Here is a 21,965-nt window from a genome sequence, read left to right as displayed (position 1 = left end):
ACAAGTGGTCATGCATGCAATGTTCCAAATGTGTGGTATAAGATGCACATGCACTTGAGAAAAATGGAAAGTGACAGAAGAGTGGAGTCATTTCAGCAAGACACCCACGTGTTCTAAATCAATGACAAGTGTTATGAGATTGAGGGCCATTTGTTAAGGCCAGTGGCCAGACAAAAAAAACAAAAAACAAAAAATGAACAAAGCCCAAATCCACTTGCAATTCAAGCAGCAAACATGGTGAAAGCAATCAGAGTTTATGAGCATGGCGGACCAGAGGTTCTTTCTCTCTCTCTCTGCATGTATTTTAGGTTCATGCAACCTTTATTCCGGTAGAAACCAGCCTGCTTCAGTTTAGTTATTTTATTGTTAGATTCCATGCATTTTTCTCAAGGCAGAAGCTTTTTTGGGAAGTTGAGGTTTTCGCATGATAGCTTGCACATTTTTAAGGTCATTTTTATTTCATGAAGCCCAATGGGAAATATCAACAATTGAAGATTTCTGATTGCTGGTTAACCCATATACTAATTTGATACCTGGTAGTCCCAATTGAGAGTAGCTTCAGTTGCATTCTTTGGAACCGTCTTTTAAGTTCCGTTGGAAATGTTTCTGGCTTTTTGTGAATCTAATCCATTTCCTTTGATTGCCAATTTATGGAAGTCTAATTCAATCAGGTCTAACCTGTATTGATCTTTTATGGATTCTGAGAATGATCTCGGTTTGGCTACTTAGGTCCTCAAGTGGGAGGATGTGGAGATAGGAGAACCAAAAGAGGATGACATCCGTGTCAAAAACATTGCGATCGGGTTCAACTTCATTGATGTGTATTTCCGCAAAGGGGTTTATAAACCTGCTACATTGCACTTCATCCCAGGTTTGTTTCTGGTTCTTCTATGTTGTTAGTGTTAAAAGTACATTTGGTGGGCCAGTCGGCCACTTCAGTGGCCCACCGACTGAGCCCACGATATTAAATCGGTGGTACATCTTTAATCTTTTTTAACGGTGAAAACTTACTTTTCAAAATGCCTATTATACCCCTCTGTTGCTTTCATCCATTCTATTTTATTTCATTGTATACTGTATACAGGGTGTTGAGAGGAGAGTGGTGTTGGGTGTATTGGGTGTTGGGTACGGGTGTGATTCTATTGAGGTCATTTTTGTATTTTCTCCTATTTATAGTGAAGAAGTAAAGTTCCAAGTTGCTACCCATGGACGTAGGCAATTTGGCCAAACCATGTTAATTATGGTGTTATCTTTTCTTTCTTTCTTTCTTTCGCTTTCTTGTTATCTGCTTTGTTTCTTTCTGTGCACATACAGATTACATTATCCGTTGTGCTTCTAACAATTGGTATCAAAGCTTCACAGTTCTATTCTGGAATTCTACCAAAATTTGTATTTGTTGTTCTAGTATTGCATGTGTTGAATATGGCAAGTTCGAGCTCTACCCGGTTCGATATACCAAAATTCAACGGATCCAACTATTCAATCTGGAAGCTAAAGATGCATGTTGTGTTGGTGAAAGAAGATTGTGCAATTGCCTTAGAAGGAAAAGAGAAGAGCCTGTTGATATGAAAGAAAGAAGAGAGAACACCAGATTTAACGTGATTCGGCCAAATTTCCTATGTCCACGGGTAGCAACTCGAAACTTTGCTTCTTCACTATAAACAGGAGAAAATACAAAAATGACCTCACTAGAATCACACTCGTACCCAACACCCAATACACCCAACGCTACATTCCTCTCAACACATTGTATATAGTATACAATGAAATGAAATAGAATGGATGAAAACAACAGTGGAGGGGACCCCTATTTATATCTGCGGAGAGGGGTATAATGGGTATTTTGAAAAATAAGTCTTTACCGCTAAGAAAACTTAAATGATGGTCTTCACTCGATGTGCCACCAATTTAACAATGGTGGGCTCAATCGGTGGGCCATTGTTTGCTAATTCGATGAGCCACCGATTGGCCCACCGAATGCACTTTAACATTCTCCCACTTAAAGACTATTTTCATAGTGAAAAACCCTCTAGAGAATAGTTGTCGATCATCTTTTGTTAAGTGGTTTCAAGTCCTAGAGAAGTTCTGCACCAGATAAACTTCTCTCTCATCACAGGCTTTGTTAACATATCAGCAACATTATCATTGGTGTGAATATTTTGTAACGAGATCTGCCCATCCTCAACTACTTCACGAACAAAGTGGTACTGTACATCAATGTGTTTGGTCCAAACATGAAAGATAGGATTTCATGCCAAGTGCAATGTGCTTTGATTGTCACAATGAATAGTCACCACATCTTGCTCACATAGATGTACAGTACCATTTAGTTCGTGAAGTAATTGAGGATGGGCAAATCTCGTCACAAAATATTCACACCAACGATAATGTTGCTGATATGTTAACAAAGCCTGTGATGAGAGAGAAGTTTATCTGGTGCAGAACTTCTCTAGGACTTGAACCCACTTAATAAAAGATGATCGGCAGCTATTCTCGAGAGGTTTTTTCACTATGAAAATAGTCTTTAAGCGGGAGAATGTTAAAGTGCATTCAGTGGGTCAATTGGTGGCTCATCGAATTAGCAAACAGTGGCCCATCGACTGAGCCCATCATATTAAATCGGTGGCACACCGAGTGATGACCACTGTTTAAGTTTTCTTAGCGGTGAAGACTTATTTTTCAAAATATCCATCATACCCCTCTCTACAGATATAAATAGGGTTCCCTCCTCTGTTGTTTTCATCCATTCCATTTCATTTCATTGTATACTATATACAGTGTGTTGAGAGGAGTGTAGTGTTGGATGTTGGGTACGGGTGTGATTCTAGTGATGCCATTTTTGTATTTTCTTCTGCTTATAGTAAAGAAGCAAAGCTCCAAACTGTTGTCTGTGGATGTAAGCAATTTGGCCGAACCACGTTAAATCTTGTGTTTTATCTTCTTTTTTTCTTTCTTTCGCTTTCTTGCTATCTGCTTTGTTTCTTTATGTGCACATACAGATTACATTATCCATTGTGCCATTCCAACAGTTAGGAGTGAAACTGCTTTATCTAAACAATTTCATAACAAGAAAGTGAGAAGGCCTTTTTAGTCATGTACTGTTTTTTATTATTAACCATCAACAAAATTCTCTATTTTTCTTGCTGATAAAAGAAAAGTTTGGTTTGGTTTAGATTTTGTGTTCAATTTTAAGGCTAAAATAACCCAATCAAATTCAACCCTCTACTGTGGACATAATCATGTGTTTAAGAGGGGATTCAATGAGAGTGGGAGGCCATAGAAGGTAACAACCTGCGCCCTTGGGATTGATTTTGTAGATAAACCACATGTAATTACTATCACTTCAGGAGCATGACTGGATTCCATCTTACCTTGTGGAAGAAAATAGAAAAAGAATGCCGATAATAACGTAGCAACTTCACCCAGGGAGGTGGATACTGCATCAACTTGCTTTGCAACTTCAATGCAGTGTCAAGGACAGTATATCAACTTCATCTTAACTAAAAGAAAAACTATGAGTATCCAAGACCCAATGATACAAGGATGACAAGGGTGATTATTGTTTAGGATGATGCTTGTTGTATGTGGTGTAAGAGTATGGACTCGCATATCAACATGGTAACGCGAAAGAATGTCCTGAACCACGGATGCACATGTACACTTCTGCCTCTAAAGCTGCATTTGGAAACGATGCAAATGGAGTATAAATCCCAGTTTAGGGTAGATTTGCATTCTGGTTTATTTTTGCTTGTGTTTGGCAACATTACATTTATGCATTGACAAATGACAGACCAGTGCATATTTATATTGATGATAAGATGTAAAATTAATTCAATAAAAAAGAAGTAAATTTGCATTCAATTGGGTTTTGGATAAAAAAATATATATATATGTTTTATTAAAATTCATGTTTGCATCCATTACGGATAAAAGTCTGTTTGGTAAGAAGGTAAATTTGTCAGTGTAAAATTAACCTAACTTTGCATTCACACTTATTTGCATCATTTCTAAACGCAGCCTAAAAGAAATACAGTTAATTACGGCAGCATTATAGTGATTGCCGGGTCACCAACCATGACTGATCATAATTGTGATTGGTAGACAGTTGGGATCTTGGCCCGTACAGAATGCGTGCTTTGCAAAAGCTTCACACAGACACGTGGTAAAATCATAGAATGATAATAACAACCTGCATAGGTTGGCAGTTGGTCTCCAACGCATGTCCCCATCGAATCAACCTAGGGATTTGAGTTTCACCGCCCTAGGAAAGTTCTGTAATTCTTCATTCCATGCATGTATAGGTATCCCCCTTCACCTATAACTAAAGACCCCTTCTTTGAAGGAGGGGATCCCCTTCATTCATTCTTTCCCTTAGCCTTCCCAAGTTTAGTTCCTTCTTCTCAACTTCACAACTTCAGAGCCAATGCCACTGTTACCACCGCCTTACATCTGAATAACATTTGACTTAAGATGTTCATATACAGATCCAACTGATTGAATTGCATGAGTATCTTAAAAACCATGGGCAAGAGACTAAGAGCAAAATTCTGCACTTGGGGGGGGGGGGGTCACTATCTTTTTTTCTTTTTTCATAATTCAATAATTTCTCTTCGTGATACATTGATGAAGAATGTAAGAAAGTTAAAAAGATATATGCATTTTGCATAGACTCATTTTAAATGCCATGTATAACAGCATTATAAATACTCTAAAACTATGTTTTTCTTGGCCATCTCTGAGGTACTATTCTTAATTACTGAAAATTTAATCACTTATGTCAAAAGTTGTTCTATGCAGGGGTCATTGGCGTGTTTAAAGACTCGTGGGTACATGGTGAGCTTTGGGCAATCGTCTGGCACTCCAGATCCAGTTCCATTGTCAGCCCTCGCCGTTAAGTCTTTGTTCCTGACAAGGCCTTCACTCATCCAGTACACTGAAACTCGGGATGAATTGTTGGAAGCTGCTGGGGAGGTATTCACGAACGTTGCATCAGGTATCCTACGAGTCCGCATCAACCATGTATACCCTTTGTCACAGGCTGCACAGGCTCATGCAGATGTTGAGAATCGGAAAACATCTGGATCTATAGTGTTGGTACCAGATAGTGCCGAGCAGTGAGTGCATACGTATGGCAATAAAAAATTATTAGACTTTTATGGACTGGTGGAACCATATTATAGATAAGTTTATGGAAAATCAGATTGAAATTTTTTGAGAGTAGTCTTTGGATCATTGACAGAGCAGTAAATGCTTTGATGGAATAAATTTCTTTCAATAAATTCAGTTATAAAGAGAATTAATCTTATTTCAAAGGTATTGCGCTTCCGTTTGCAATTTTATAATTTTGTTGCATTTTCTCGATCGACTGCAAATGTCTGTAACATCAGAATTCAAGGTCTTTCTCTGTCTGAACTATGAATGAGCCCCCATATCATACAGTTGGGATAAGGGAGCAGTGGTCGTCTAAGCAAGTCGATCAACCTGTTTTGGGGAAGTTTTATTTCTCATACTACTACAAGTTCAACCACAAGTTTAACCCAGTAAAGCTAATTACCAATGTCAGTTTCGTGAGTCAATCCTGTTCCGTGGAGTTTGTCAATCAAACTCCAAACATCAAAACCTTAGAGCTTTGAATATGCAATCGATTTCTTATCAATGTCTGGGAAGTTGATGCAAAGGGAAAGAGCTGCTGCAAGCTTCTTCAAATCATCTATGGTGTGTGCTGCACTCAGGGTTACCCGTAGCCTGAAATATTTGAACTTTATTAACACTCTTAAAAGGTTATGCGAGATAAGTACTCTTAAAATGTTATGCAAGATAAATGCATCTAATCAAGACTTTGGCTGGTTTGAATTAGTAATACAACACCCAACTCCTAACAATAATACAAAATACTGAACCAGAATCACCAGATAAAGATGAATCAGGCTTGGCAGTTTGAGCCAGTTCTCATATTCATAAAAATAAGCTCTGTTGTCATATTTTGCCTACTCCCCCGGTTGACTTCACTCCTTATCATTTTTATTTCCTAGTCATGACCCATGTCACCATTTAAACTTGCACAATCAGGTCAATTAGAAACCTCTATTTACCAAAATAAATAAATAAATAAACCTCAATAGAGAAACCCATCTATTTTTTTCTTCCACAATGGAAGAATCCTGTGGCCAATCTGAAATAAGGGATCCTCTGGACCGCTTGTAACTTCCCATACCCACTATATATTTACACCATACCTTACATTGGAGCTTTTACCCTACTAGTACACAATCCATCTGAAGTTTAAATTTATAATTTCTTATTCTGACAGTGAAGAAAACTTACTATGAATATGAATCTGGATCTCCTGCCAATAAAAACACCTCCCAACACGTTCCAACATGATCAGTGTCCACACATCAATGAGTGGGACCCATCATGCATGTGATGTGTGGACACAGATCATGTTGGAAGGTGTTGGAAGGGATTTTCTTGGCAGGAGATCCCGATTCCCGACCCTATGAATATAGCATGTAATGTCAGCTAAGCTAAATTTATAAAATTTCAATTGTAACATGTTTCCCCTAGTCAGCTCCATGACTCCTGAGTTGACTAAAATGCCATCTTGCCATGCTAAGTCAAAATCCCTAGTCAGTGAGTTATAATTGCTGTTAAAGAATCAGTCTAACTTTTTTTCTTGATTCCCATTTTCTGTTAGTTATTGATTAATTGTTGGCATGGACTTCAAAAACTAACAGTAAAAATACCTGCATGAGTTGGGAGGCACTGTGGGGGGTCTGATTGCTGTTACATGGAAACCAGCTCTTAGCAAATGCCTGTTCCATGATGATGAAGAGGGTGAGCATTGGTAATCAGCAGAGATAGAGATATGTATAGAGAGAGGGAGAGGTGAAACCTGCTGGCATGAAGAGCCTTTTCTTCACTACCAACAATAAGAGAAATTATGGGACTTGTGATGGGGATTCCTGTCAGAGCATAGAAGTCCTGCACCCGCTTCCAAATTGCCCTTCTACGCCATGTCTCATTTTTGGCCACAATAACAGCAGCTGCTAAGTTATAGTTACGTAGTTAAAATCCAAAGCATCTTTTTCAGATAAAGGTCACTATCATAATGTAGTTTACTTAAAGCAACTAGAGCAGCCTAACTAGATAAGGACATAATTGCATAAGCTATGAAATTTCTCAAAGAGAGTGATTACACATAAGTAGAAATTGTTAATTGTGGACCACTGTAACCTTCAAAACCATTTTTCCATGTTTTGTTATTATTTTGGACAACAATGCAAAAATATGAAAAACTCCATTGTGCAGCCAAGAGATTGGTACTAGACAAAAAGAGAAAAACAAGAGGATATATATATATATAGATAGATAGATAGAGAGAGAGAGAGAGAGAGAGAGAGGGAGAGAGAGTTTTGCAAGCAGTCAACCTCAAGATTAAGAGATTGAATTTCTAAGGGTGAATCAGAAGCAAATAATAGAGAAAGGGCATTCAAGATAATAACATCTTTTGAGAAGTAGAGACTACAAAGACAATGAATATAGACAGGAAATGAATATTCACCCACCACAAGAACTTTCAGAACTGCTCTACGCAAATTATTAGTTTAAGCAAAATTTAAGAGAAATTAAATTTCTAGGGTGAATCAGAAGCAAAGAATAGAAAAAAGGGCATCCAAGATCATAACATCTTTTGAGAAACAAAGCCTAGAAAGACAATGAATATAAACAGGAAATGAACCCACCAGAACCTTCACTCTTTCAGAACTGCTCTATAGCTTAGGCAAGATTTAAGGGAAGGGTCAGAGAAAGGAGCTCTCTAATTTAAAGAGACACTGGCATTAACTATAAGACCTCTTTATAATGCAACCCATTAAAATGGTTGAAGTTGAGAGATTAGTTGGTTCCCTCCAGTATACCTTTTCCTAAGGAGGCTGTCATGGAAGGGTCAGAGAAGGAAGCTCTCAAATTTAGATTCAAGGGCAAACAGCAGACTCTAAGGCCTCTTTATAATACAGCCCATTAGTTGGTTCTCTCCGATATCCTTTTTCCTAAGGAAGCTGCCATTGATTTCTTTGAAGTTGTTGATGTTAAAACTTTACTCTTCTTTTCTTTGAAAACACAATCCCAAATAATTATGTCATCCTTCTTAGAACTCAAACTATCTGATGGTAAGTTCCAACTTCTCTAGTCTCTACCACATTATGCTGGACTTCCAAAAGGGAGAGGTAATAAATGGGTAATTATGTTCTTTCCCAAAAAATTTTAATTTCTTTTCCAAGTCTTTCCAGTGTTAGATCCCAATTCTAAGCAGATTACAGAGTGGTCCCAAATGGGAGGCTCAAACACATAAAGAGCCAACTATTGAAACAACATTCAAATAAAGCAGCATGAGTGCCTCCTCCCTCACATTAATCCAGCAAGTATACACTTAAAGATCCCTAATCCCTTAAGATTAAAAAAGGGTTCCAGATGGAAATTAAAGATTTGAAACATTTCCACCCTATTTCAACAGAAAAGCTTTGAGAAGATCCAGGCTTGCTACTTTATTGGCATTTCTCCACACAGTAAGAAAGAGTGGAGAGAGGGGTTGTTTTATCAAAGTCCTATGAAAATCAGAAAGGAGAAAAGGAGAAAAAAGAAAGAGCAGCCATTTGAAGACCAACTAAAGGAGCACAGGGAAGTGAGCTGAAGGAAAGGACCATTATATTCATTTTCTCCAATCTAAAACAAAATTAGAACTTACCATGAGCATAACCATGAAAGATTAGATATATAATTAAAGGTTTTTCCCATGTTGATTTTAAATTGAGATATCCAGGACAGAACTATCCTATCATATAAGATTCTACATCATCATTGATAGAAAGATGGTCAGTTCACAACTCCCTCTTGTAGTTCTCGGTTCTCACTATCTTTTCCTTTTTCTTTTTTTTTTTTTTTTTTTTGGGGGGGGGGGGGCAATAATTACAAATTCAGACAAGCTCCAAGACCAGGTTCTCCCCAATCTAAACCTTGCCTATCCCTTCTCTTGCCAGTGCATCAGCAATAGCATTAACCAAAATCTCTGTATCCATTTGAATAAGGTATTCAACAAGAGAGCTAATGTTCTCACCTCCCACAATACAAAGTTGAGATCCCAACTACCCATATCTGTGTATGACATCCAGCCAATTGCAACTCTACAACCTCCCTCCACCACAACAAAGAAGCAAATTCTAAGCCTGGTGGTTGTAAAACCATAGATCTAATGACAGTATGCTAGATCCATATATAAGTGCCTTACAAAGTTACAATCATAAAAATTGTTTCACCAAATAAATTATCATGGATTAGAATAAGATTTTATACACATAAGGTAAAATACAAGGAATTAAATTTTACCATGTGCAGCAGCAACAACAGGCACTGGTGAAGCAGTTGAAAATATGAATGAGCGACCTCTTGATTGTAAAAGCTGCTTCCACTTTTTGCTGTTTATTTACCATTCACAAGTTAGACATTCAACCAGAATAACAAATAACTCAGACACACTGGCAGTTTAAATATATAAATCCCAAGAAAAATAGAATGTCTATAGAACAAAGAGAAGATGAATTATAATGTACAGATCTGCATAGCTTTACATTAATTTTCTTGACAAGTTCATAATTTTACAGGAATGTGGATAAGAAACACTGTCAATGAAAGAAGAAAAGAAAACAAATGCATAGATCTAAAAAACATTGTTATATGCATGTGTCTGGTTGCATGGAAATGATTGTTCATTTGTTTGAGTTAAAAGTGAACTTGCACTAAAAGGAAGGGTGATCATAGGCTGTGTTTGGTTTGAAGGAAAAGGTAGGGAAACCTATACAAGGTTTTTACATGTTTCCTTTCCTTTTCCTTCAAACCAAACATAGCCTTAGAGAAACTTTACAAGAAAGATTGCTCCTTAAAACTCTGATATAGTATATAATCGTGCTGCATTTTGATAGTGAATTTTGGATACTCCATAGTTTCTCCACATTGTCAGAAAAGAAGCAAACTTAGTAAAAATAAATATAAAGTCATAGTAAAAAATAATGAAAGACTAACCCTCCTTCCCTTTTTGATCAGTAACCTCAAATTTTATTAAGATATGAAAGAATCAGTAACATTGTAGAATGGAGTTGAGGTTTCCTGCCAACAAAACATGTTCCAACACCCTTCCAACATAACCTGACACCACACATCTCACCATGAGACTGGGAGTCTGGGACCTGCCATGAATAAGATGTGTGGTGTCCAGTGTTTTAAAAGCGCAAGGGGCAATTCGCACCTGAGGTGCAAGGCACAAGGTGAGGCATGGCCTTTTTGAAGCAAGGCATAAAAATACAAAAAAAAAATGCTAAAAAAATCAAAAAAAAAATTGCCAAAAAATTTCAAAAAAAATATTAAACATGATATTAATAAAAAATATAAACTTAAATTTTAAAATAAATGGTTTAAAAAACCTATTATCTAAAATTAAAATACATAAACATAATATGTAAAGCATATTCAAATGAAAATTTAAAAATAAAATCAAACGTATAAAACATTTTCAAGCATGTAAAACCCATAATCTCTTTTTTTACTCAATTGCATTACTTCAAGTAGCTAATGTGATGTAAAACATATTGCATTCCTAATTCTACAAGCTTCTTTTATACCACGCTCCTCGAGGCAAGCCCAAACAAGTCTATGTTAGGGTCTTAAATTCTTAATTCTCACACAAAAATAATGATTTTATAATTTAGTTGCCTTTTAAGAAAATATTTTATTAGGATGAATGTATGAACAACATTAGCAAATAGGGGGCTCTCGGCGTGGTTGGGGTTCCAAGGGCGGAGCCCCCAGCCTAGCCGCTAGGTTCAAAAGAAAAAAACAAAAAATCATAAAAATTTAAAAAGGTACACGCCTAGGCTGAGGCGCAAGGCACACCAAGCGTGCACCTTTTAAAAATGTTGCACCTAGGAACAAGGCGAGGCACATACCCTAAAATGCGCCTCGCCTGTGTGCCTAGGCATGCCTATTAAATCACCGGTGGTGTCAGGTCATGTTGGAAGGGTGTTGGAACTATTTTGTTGCAGGAGATCCAGACTCTATGGAATGTGTCTTGGCACCCCTTAAATCTATGATTGATCCAATGCTAACCCATCTTATACCCTTTGCTTTGTTTATATATGTTATAATCCTCTTCCTTGTGTATAGAACCCTAATACAATTGATCCCTGTTTTGCAAGGACAAGACCCCTAATACCCTAAAATCCTAAAATCATATCAGATTAGTATTGGATATGATACTAGTATGCTAGGCATGTATAGTATCCAGGTCTCACAGCTGCCCAAACAACCACCAAATAAGCCATCTTTGCTCAAATATTCTCAACCAAGACTTCTTTGGTTTGAGCTTTTTCCAAAAAGGTTCTCAGATTCCTCTCTTCCCAAATTCCCATAGGTGGAGGGAGGACAGCCTTAGTGCATGTCCAAAGTATCTTCTCTTCAGACAAAATTTCCATACCCCTTGGAGGAGATTATCTGCACCGAAAGAGGCTAAAGAACCCCCCAAATGCAAGTGACACAAGGGTAGGAGATTAGTGAGTGAAAGAGCAGTTTTACCACTTGTTTTACATAAAGAAACAAATGTGTAGTGACAAACACCAAAAAGATCTCATTCTTTGAATAACCACACCAGTATTAATCTTTTGATGTACTGCCTTCCAACAAAAAGCCCCTAATCTTAGGAGGGACTACTCCTTAGTCCTTTCCAAATTGCTTTAGCCAGAAAAAACGCTTGGGGGAGAGGAAGTAGGTAGGATTGCTTGAAAGAAAGAGGCATATGAGAATAAGCCAGTAGGTAGGATTCCTCCCACCCCCCTGCATCAATACAAGATAAAATTATCTGCAAATCAGGATGAAAAATACAAGGGCCTAAAGTGGTGTAAAAGCATGGGCTTGTGGAAGCCCATAGTACAGAGTAGGCTATGTGATCTATATTTTTTTTATCGATACTATGTGATATATATTCCTGTAATAAGAGGAGTGTGAAATTCAGTAACTTTCTATACTTCGGCATTCTCAGGAGTCAGAGTAGGGGAAATAAACGAAGAAGTTAGAGATATTGATGCAGGACACATGTAGGCATGGGAAAGGAGATTCCCCATACCACATGGTTCTTGTGGTCCACCCTGTATTGTCTTAAAGGCTGACATGGCATAATCAACTCAGGCGCACGGTCCCAAGCATGCATATTCTTTCGTTGTGAACTATAAAGTAACTTGGGAAAAAGACAAAACGATATAATATTAATAAATTAAACATTTATCAGTTGCGAAAGTTCCAGAACTTCTATAAATATCCCAAAAAAAATGGGATATTCAGTTGATACTTTCAGACAAAACAACTGCTCAATTATCAGCTCAAAGTGCGAGCACCTTTTTAGGAGAAAACCTTAATCCATCTGATCTAGGGGAACAACAGTTGTGATTCAGGGGAAACTCTTGCAGTTTCTTCAGTTCCTACTCTGACCTCAAAACCCAAACCAATCAATCCTACCCCTATCCTCCCACATAAGGAAGCCAAGGGTATACTTGCTATGTTCATTCTTAGAAGCTCCAATAGATTCTAGGGATTATCTTTTCCTACCTATTATCTCATATGGAACATCCTATACCCTACAAAGTTTCTTTCTTTAAAAGGTGGCCTTGCAAAATGTCTTAACAGTTCACACATTGTTAGATGACAAAAAACAAAATAAATTGTCTCTTGGGGCACCCAACTATTGCTCAGTGGCTTGAGTATAATTATATTATCCAAGACAATGCTCATGATGAATCAACTAAAAGAAATCTTCCAGAGATACTACCCTCCTCTCCATGATTCCTCTTCTAACTGCTCCTGTCTCATAATTGGCACATAAAGAGACTTATGCTGCAATTTAAAGGGATTTCTCATAGCAATCCAAGCTTTTTAGGCATTGATTCTGTATTTTTCAGTCCTGATAGCATCATAGTTTTGGCCTTTTGGTGGCCACATTGAGGATGCAGATCCTATAAAATTGAAATCATAGACTTAATGGATCTAGGATTGCTAAAACAAGTAAGCATCACATCTCTTGTTCAGGAAGGGGACTTAGCTAATGCTAAAATATGGAGTGGGAAGAGGACCTTAGCAACTTGCTCACTTCCTCAACAAGATAGTAGAGACTGTTACTGCAATTTTCAGCCTTTGCTGGAGAGATGGATTGTGGATGTTTTATCTAGAACCAGAGGCAGAAGGGGCATCAATGTATTGGAGGGAAGTTTTCATTGCACATTCTTGTACATTGATGTACACCTTTTGTCATATAATTAATATACTATACAAATGCAAGTTACCCTTCTATGAAAAAGCAAAAATATTAGTAAAGTTATGCATTTGACCACACTTGACATTCCAATGGTTTTCTATTTGCCTTTTTATTTCTTCAGGTATAACTGTAATGCCTAGAAAAAGAAACATGAACAGGATTACCTGCAAGCCACGAATCCACCATGGCAACCTGCAGCCTTGCTCAGTGTGCCTATGCATATGTCAACATCATTTTCACAACCATACTCTTCTGCCACGCCCCCACCATTCTTGCCGCAAACAAATGTTCCATGGGCCTGACAGAAGTCTTACAATAAGTGGTCAAATACGGGTGAAGATTATTTGCATCAGAGTGGAACAACAGGAAGCCATTTTCCCTGTCCGTTCCCTATGTAGGCTATAGCACACATCCAAGAAGGAAACACTGAACAAAAGGTCAGACAGAGACCATAAATTGGTCCAATGATACTGTTACAACCATAAAAATATAAAATATAAACACCTTTTCCAAAACCAGTTCCTAACAGTCCAAAACTACAGCATAGAACATACTTCAGAATCATCCTATCAGGTCAAACTTTGACCCAAGACATTGTTTGGTCAAACCGTCAAACCATTCAGTGGTTAATCACAATCCCATATGAGATACCACTTGTACAAGACAGGCAGGCAAAATGATTCTTATAATTCTTGGATCTTCATTTGAGCATCTTCATTTCTTATAATTCTTCAAAAAAAATTACATAGAAGAATAATGTGAATATAAATTGACATGGTTAACACACTTACTGACTTACATCATCAATAACCAACAAAAATCCATGCTTCCTGCGAAGCCCAGCAAGCTTGTCAAGTGGTGCAAAATCTCCATCCATACTAAACAAGCTGCAAGAATAGAATTTCATGAATAATAAACCAAAGTATCATAAAAACCTCACTCCCCTATGGAAAAGAAAATTAAATTAAAAAATAAACAAGATAAAAACAGACTATGCTCACTATTGTGCATGACACACTCACATAAGTGCATACCCACTAGAAAAATGTATCTAGAGTGTCATGGACCTTTTGGTAAATGGTAATTGATGTAGGAATATCTGGCCAACCTGCGGATCTTGACATGTGGCGTCGGCCAGATGCATCCTGGCCGTCCATCATCAACCACTATCATCCGCCACCACCTGCTCCCAACTGCCCCTCTTCTAAGGAAACTCTGGCTATAAAAGGGGCTCCCACATTGAGATAAACACAGACTTAAGCTCTAAGCTTCCTCTCTTGCTTGGTCTGACCCCTCACAGCCCTCGGCTAACTTGACCGTCAGAGTCTTCGCCCCTGGGATAACTCCCAGGGCCTCTGACGTCTTCTTTGTCACAACAGGTTGGACCTGTCGGCCTTGGACACCAGAAATTATGTTGTTGCCCTCGTCTCCATATTTGGCAGCAACAGTATGAAAAAATAAGAATATAGAAGTAGAAACAACACCGGAAAAAGGGCATATCGTCTATGTTCTAGTTACTTCTACTTCACCAAAATCGATACATAAAATCTGTTTGGTAGGCCCATACCAAAAATCAAATTCTAGACAACACGATTAATTATGCAGACTATGGATCAGATAATTCTGATTTGTGAAACAGAGGACTTAAATTAGTATCCTCCAAGATTTTAGGGCCATGGTCAAGCATTCCCTTAATCAAAATGGAGTATAGCTAAGACACAATTTGACAGAAAGAATGAATACTCAGGTCAGGACTGGAAAAAATTAGCCAGTCATTCCGACTTGTAAGTTGTAACTTAACATGATATACTCATATACATTTAAAGAGTGCCCATCCTGGGGGCCTGCAAGACATTTGACTCAAAATCTGGATCCCTTCCCCTTTTTTTCTACATTTCACTGTATCTTTCTAACCATTAAGGATGATGCAATTAGGTCAAACTTTATTTCAGCACAACCTCCTGGTTAAGAATCATTCTGCACTGGATTATGAGCACCTGATGGACAGAAAATATAGATACCCTCGACATGTCTTAAACATGCATCCATAACTACTCAGTTCCATCTACATAAGGAATCCTCTACTAAAATGATATTGAAAGTAATGGTCATAATATGAGTTATACCTATCACTTACAACAACTTTCTTCTTCATTGTGCAACTTGTCCTGTCAAATTCCAATCCAATATCTTGAGGTATCAGATAGCCGAGTGGAACAAATGAAAAGGCAAATAGAGAATCAGATGCAAGGAAGGCCACATACAACAAAGCATTAAGGTGAGACATGTCACAATGTTTATATACAAAGACCTCTACTTCTTGATGACGCTCAGCGAGACGGATACCATCAATTATTGAGGCATGGTTCAGAGCATCTGAAAATATGGCTACTTTCTCATCCTTCAGTGGCTTCCTGCCTGCAGATAAGAGGGATCCAATACTTCCAATTGTTACCATTACGGCCATATTGGCTGCAAAGCCTGTTGGGCAAAGTAAGCAATCCTGGAACATCATTTTAAGATAGTAATGCACCAAATTTCAGTAGAAAATCCAGAAAAAAACACATAGAAAAGTGAGATTAGTGATGGGCTACAGAATTATATTCAGTAGAAAAAAACTGAAGCAGATTCATAGATTCATGGATTTAGAATTATATTCAGAAAGGACATTAAAAACATTAATAAATTAGTATAGTAAAACGTTCATAATGGGTTATAGAATGGAACATAAAATCAATTTTCTCATATATGCTTTGACATGGCCATGTGCATGAAATTATATTTCTCAGGTCTGTGGAGAATATTTTGGAAGAAAAGATAAAGAAAAGGAAATTAAGAAGTCCTGCCCTAGTTTCCAAGAAAAAGCATTTGAAATCACAGATGCTAACCTGGATGCTTTGCCAATTAGAAGAATCTGTGAGGCATAGGTTTCTCAGCTTACAATTATGTGTTGCTAAATGGTAGCAACAATCAACTTTGCATCCACCTTCAGACACTCATCCTAACCCTATGTCCGCTTACACACATATCCAACAGAGGGTATTTGTGTTATGTGTGTAGCCAATTGAAGTTAATCAATTACTTTCCCACTTGGAATAATCTGTGAAGCATTGGTTGCTAAGCTTGCAATTATGTGTTGTTAAACACTAGCAATAGTCAATTTTGCAGTCACCTCCACCCTGTATTGTTTTCACACATCCAACAGATGGTGCCTGTGCAATTTGAGTAGCCTATTGGAGTTAACCATATATCCTCAAGGTGACTATAGAAGAAACTATGGTTAGTTCTATCCATTATGAAGCCAAAACATCACTTTGTTAAAGTTTTATGGTCACTCCCTAGTTTTTAGGTTTTTATATTTTCTCTAATAAGCTATGTTTACCGTTGTATTGACCATAGAAGAGCAATAAATAGAAATAATCGGGATCAAATAATAAAGCAATACGAGACAATTTATTTAACACAGATGGCAGTACCTCTTTTTTCTTCAAATCTGACAAGCATGACTCTAGTATACTGTGATAATTGGTATACCCACAGATTAAAGCAGAACCTCTTGGACCCATTCCATATTCTTGGGCTGCCTGAACATGAAGAAGATTAAGTGCCTAAGTTGAAGGAATATAAGTAATTTAAACTACAAAACTGAATTCATAAATGCAATCAGCTATTAGGCATACATGAATAGCAGCCTTTCGGATTGTTGGATGGGAACTCAAGCCCAGGTAGTCATTTCCTGAGAAGAGCAGCAACTTCCTGAACTGCTGGGGGCTAACACCTAAGTGTCCATCAACCACTCCATCTCTATTTATGATCTCATCTCCTGCAAAAACAAAAACATCATTACATGACAGGCATCAAAGCAATGCATCTATCTGTTCTTTGAGATCCATAGTTCACCACTTACTAATTGGAAACATAAAATTTATTCCATATGCCTACTTCAACGGAAAGAATATGATGCAAATGGCAGTATCCGAGTAAAGCCAAAATGCAAATCATTGCACTTCAACAAAATACAGGGAAATTAAATACACAATGATTAAGATCTTAAGACACAGCAAAAATACATGTGAAAGCATATGTGTAAACAATTTTGTGAAGATTAAAATGCATGTATTTACTATTTAAGGTCTTCAAGATGGTCTTAGACTGATGCATGAAGTAACTGTTAACAGGATTCAAATGGTTGCTTTTGTTTTAAGGTTCAACCTGAAGAGTCTAGAATAGTTGGATAGAATGAAGATAACATATGACACCAAAGAGTAGAAGGGGATAAGTTTATTCTTTCTAAAGCATAGTTTTCAAATATAGAGAAAACTAAAGTGGCTATCCATTAAATAATCTTATAAGGAATAACCAAACATCGCATCAATGTATAGCCAATAAGTCTATCTTCCAGCCAGGGCGTCGTTTGAGTCCTGATAGAATTGGTCCAGCTTTCCAGCTTGAGAACGTTAAACATTCAATCAAGCCCACATCTGTCATGAGTTTCTTAATCCATATGAACACCCACATTTTCCATTTATTCAGCAATTTGCATCCCCTAAAGGTGACGTGAAGTAACATAACAATGTTCAGCATTCCTCTGTTAAAACTTGTGTACTAAATCTTAAAGTCCCACTATTTTTCATGACCATTGCAATCAGAATAGAAAAAAACAAAACTGTATTTAGTTAAACATGAAAAAAAAAAAAAAAGTTCAGACCCATGAAATGAACAAAGAAAGATATTAGCACTAATAAGTAAGGAAAAGAACAAGAGAGGGAGCATTATGTTTAATTATCAGGAGGGAAGATGGGTTTAGGCGAGAAAGCTATAACATTACCAGAACTGGGGACGTCGTTCACCCATTTCTGAAATGTAGGCTCTGCAATCTCAACCTCCACCGACGATCGATCCCACGACCGCAACCCATCAAAAGTCTCAAACTCCCCAAAATTCACAAAGTTCCTCGGTTCCTCCTCGGTGGGCTTCACTTCTTCCCTCGACAGTGAAATGGGTCGGAGAGATCGTAGGAGCTTTAGAGACTCCAATCTCGATAGAGCCTCCTCGACCCAGTTGTCCCACGAACTCTCCATTTCACAAATAGATGATGAGCGCGCGCGCAAACAAAGATGAAAGAAGTGTTTCACTGTTGGACTTTGGCCCAACCGCTGAGTAACGGACAGACTTGGAACTGACTAGAGAGAGAGAGAGAGGAGTTACCGCTGATGTCCGTCGAATTGGAAGTTGGTGTGACTAGTTATTTCAACCCATTCAAACTTTTGGAGACGGAGAGAACTCAATGAAGCCAGCTCCCGTTTCAGCATTACAGCATATATACCGGCTTGAACCTTGGAGTTTTGAACACCAAACCCCTCGACCGCCTTCTTGGTCCTACTCCTACAGTCCAACCTACTTCAGCATATCTAACATCCACGCGGTGCTCATTTCGTACAATTGGTGGTTGTTGAGTGAATGTTTGGCATTATATGGAAATGAAATGTAGCGGGATAGGCGAAGAAATCGACGAAGCATTTGAAAGAAAAGCACAAGGAAAACGGAAAGCCAGATCCAGAGTTGAACTTGAAAGCCTTTTGTGTGACGTGTGCAGGCAGAAGAGAAATGCTCCTTTCGGCTTTCGGGATGGATAAGGCCCACGCCCCCTATTTTCTTGCTACTTTAACATGGAAGACGTGGCCTTGTTAAAGATCAGGTTTGTTTGTTTGCACTGATTTTGTTTGGAAGGAGTACAACAGGGTTTTGCACTCTACATAATTTTATTTGTCACATTATGGGAAAATTTCATATCAATACCCATTACTTTAAGCGTAACATTAAGTTAGTACCCAACTTTAAATCGTGTTATTGTAGTATCTAAATATTTTAAAAACTGTTAATTTAGTTTTACCATTAGTAGTTTGTTAGTTATCTTATCACGTGATAACATGTGCAATTTAAAATTTTTGAAAATGTCAAAACTATCGTTCTAAAGAAGATTGTTTATTGTGTTCTATCTTGAAAGAAGATATTGTTCATTGTCTTCTACCTTGAAACAGAATTGGTTGCTGCTACAATGATGGCGATTATACTCTTCATTATCGCCAGTGACATTGATATTGGCCTCCACAACCCTTAAAATCCCACCCCAAAGGTTTCCATGACTTCATTCTTATTGATTGTTTTATATGTATTAACGTTGGATAGAGGTGTAAATCGGGTTGTGTCGTTCACGGCCTAACACGATGGTACACGGGCCATGCTGGGCCTAGGGTTTTAGGTCCGTGGACCGGGCCGCCTGCGACCCACATGCCGGCACGGCTTAGCCCATGACACTGTCCATATATACTATTTATATATATTTTATATATATTTACATAATACTTATATATTTTATATATTTATATATATAATATATAATATATTATGTAAAATATAATTATATAATAATATAGTATATAATATATTAATAAAATAAACAATTGTTTTCAATTTTATTATACTAATTTATTTAATTATTGTATATATAAGCAGTTGTATACATCAAAATTCATATAAATTTTAAATTTTTTCAATTTTTTTAAATAAATAGACAAAAATAACTTTAGCCCGACCCATGACCCGGCTCGCAGCACAGCACGAGCCCGCACGGGCTTGGGCCATGGGCCATGCTAGGCTGACCCCCAAACTATTCATTGGAGGGTGTAACGGCCCACAGGCCAGCATGGCAATGCCCACTTTACACCTCTAACGTTGGATGCATTACTGCTATTACTCCAATGAACGTTGGATGCATTACTGCTATTACTCCAATGAACGAGGCTGTCCTCGTTACTGCATCAGATATTACTAGCTTGAGGGACGTTGATAGGGTAACGGGTCTCGTCAAATGTGATGGAATCAAAGATATAAAGATGATTCTAAACCTGTCAAATGTGATTGAATCGAAGATATAAAGATGATTCTAAACGGAATGCAAACATATTTGATAAGAGGAGAGGATATGGTGTCAGTTCTTGATGTTTGGGAAAATGTTGGGGTTGGCGTTGTTAGGGGCCCGGTGATTGCAGAGGATTCATAGGTGATTCATTGTACAAATCAAGGGTATCCTCTCGTAGGAAGTAGTTAGAGATCTTATACAAATCATAAGAAAATTATATAATATGTGAATGACATTTTTTGTCATTTTATATGATAATATATGTTAACGATTTTGGACGAACTTGACATTTTTTGGAAGTTTAGGTACTATAGTGACAAGGTTTGAAGTTTAGGTACTAACTTGACACTACCCCTAAAGTACAGGGTACGAATCTGGAATTTTCCCAAAAAATGTTGTTAGCATTCTCCATTTTGACCCATCGGTAAGGTGCTCACAATTCGGTTAACCGAACCATGGGCTTATTTTTCGAAACCGAACCAGGGCTATTGATAACCAAAATTGAGCCAAAGCCGATCAATTAACCAGTTAATCGATTCGGTTCGTCAATTCATCAGTTTTTTATTATTTACGATATATTATAAAAATATATATAAATATATATAATATTATATTTTAAATAATAAATAATATAATATATATTATAATATATATCTATATATAATGCATATTTATTAATTTATAATGTATAGAAAATGTAAAAAATATATAATATACATAAAATATATACAAATATATGTATAGAGTCGGTTTGGTTAATCGTCAATTCTCTATTTTGGTTAACCGAAACCGAACTGATTGGTTTGGTTAACATAATTTTCGATCAATTTAGTTTTTCGGTTGTTCTTGCTCACCCTTACCCATCAGTCAATCCCCAACATTTTAAAATTGAGCCGAAGGCTAGTCTGTTTTTGCCTTTAGGTCACGGATTATTAGCCCAACAACCATTATGCCATGTTAGCATATATATATATATATATATATATATATATATATATATATATGTATATGAACCATTTTTGCCTCGAGTCACAGATCACTAGCAGGGGTAGCAGAGGGAAGGCATGCCCCCCATGCCTTTAAAATCTCCATAATAGTCATTTATATTCTTAGATTTTGGCTCCCCTAAATATAAAATCCTAGCTCCGCCCTTGGTTAATGGTTCAACCATTCGGTCAAATGGGTCAAACTATGCCATGTCAGTAAAAATACACACACATGATGCACACTCCATGCCTTTTCTAGTCCAAGTTATAATGTGGGGCCTTTTCTAGTACAAGTTATAATGTGGGGCCTTTTCTAATCCAAATTATAATGTGGGAGAGGGTTTTATGTTGATATGAGAACAGGTTTCTCTTTCTTATAGTTGCCATTTATCTTATTTCTAAGTCTCTTTTGTTGTTTGTTTTCTTTAGTCTCTCACATTTCTTTTTACTGTCTCACGCCCCATGTCTATTTCATGGCTACCAAAGATATCCTTTGTGATTTGTCCAAACCGTTATTACCGAGCATTGTAGAACCTGTTGCCACTCATCGACAAAACGTCCTTCCAATCTAGGATTGGCTTCAATAATTGATCTTTTCGATGTTCATTGAACACCGATCAACCAAGGTGGTTATGAAGACATGACCGCTATAGCTTGGCGTCTTGATCATAAATTTATTCTATACTACACTACTAATGCCTACATT

The 21,965-nt window shown here is 37.3% G+C and overlaps 2 protein-coding genes across 2 annotated transcripts; one reads left to right on the top strand and one right to left on the bottom strand.

The window, feature by feature from the left end:
• Nucleotides 1-136: 136 nt before the first annotated feature.
• On the top strand, nucleotides 137-5,312 carry LOC148848305 (uncharacterized). Its single transcript, XM_088951600.1, has 3 exons — nucleotides 137-276; nucleotides 730-871; nucleotides 4,798-5,312. Exons 1-3 carry the CDS (start codon nucleotides 235-237, stop codon nucleotides 4,893-4,895), a joined length of 282 nt encoding a protein of 93 aa, XP_088807726.1. The 5' UTR covers nucleotides 137-234; the 3' UTR covers nucleotides 4,896-5,312.
• Nucleotides 5,313-5,327: 15 nt separating this feature from the next.
• BIOF (biotin F) lies at nucleotides 5,328-19,076 on the bottom strand. Its single transcript, XM_088951599.1, has 11 exons — nucleotides 18,180-19,076; nucleotides 17,032-17,174; nucleotides 16,828-16,935; nucleotides 15,616-15,854; nucleotides 15,478-15,519; nucleotides 14,151-14,238; nucleotides 13,516-13,649; nucleotides 9,385-9,473; nucleotides 6,896-7,046; nucleotides 6,747-6,815; nucleotides 5,328-5,745 (listed from the first exon to the last, which is right to left on the bottom strand). The coding sequence occupies exons 1-11, from the start codon at nucleotides 18,430-18,432 to the stop codon at nucleotides 5,622-5,624; spliced, it is 1,440 nt and encodes a 479-aa protein (XP_088807725.1). The 5' UTR covers nucleotides 18,433-19,076; the 3' UTR covers nucleotides 5,328-5,621.
• Nucleotides 19,077-21,965: the final 2,889 nt, after the last annotated feature.

Source organism: Nelumbo lutea, chromosome 6 (genome assembly GCF_056320005.1).
Source record: "Nelumbo lutea isolate HS-2025 chromosome 6, American lotus-T2T, whole genome shotgun sequence".
Lineage (NCBI taxonomy): Eukaryota > Viridiplantae > Streptophyta > Magnoliopsida > Proteales > Nelumbonaceae > Nelumbo > Nelumbo lutea.
Note: the sequence above shows the minus strand (reverse complement) of the source record. Positions and strands in the feature narration are given on the sequence as shown.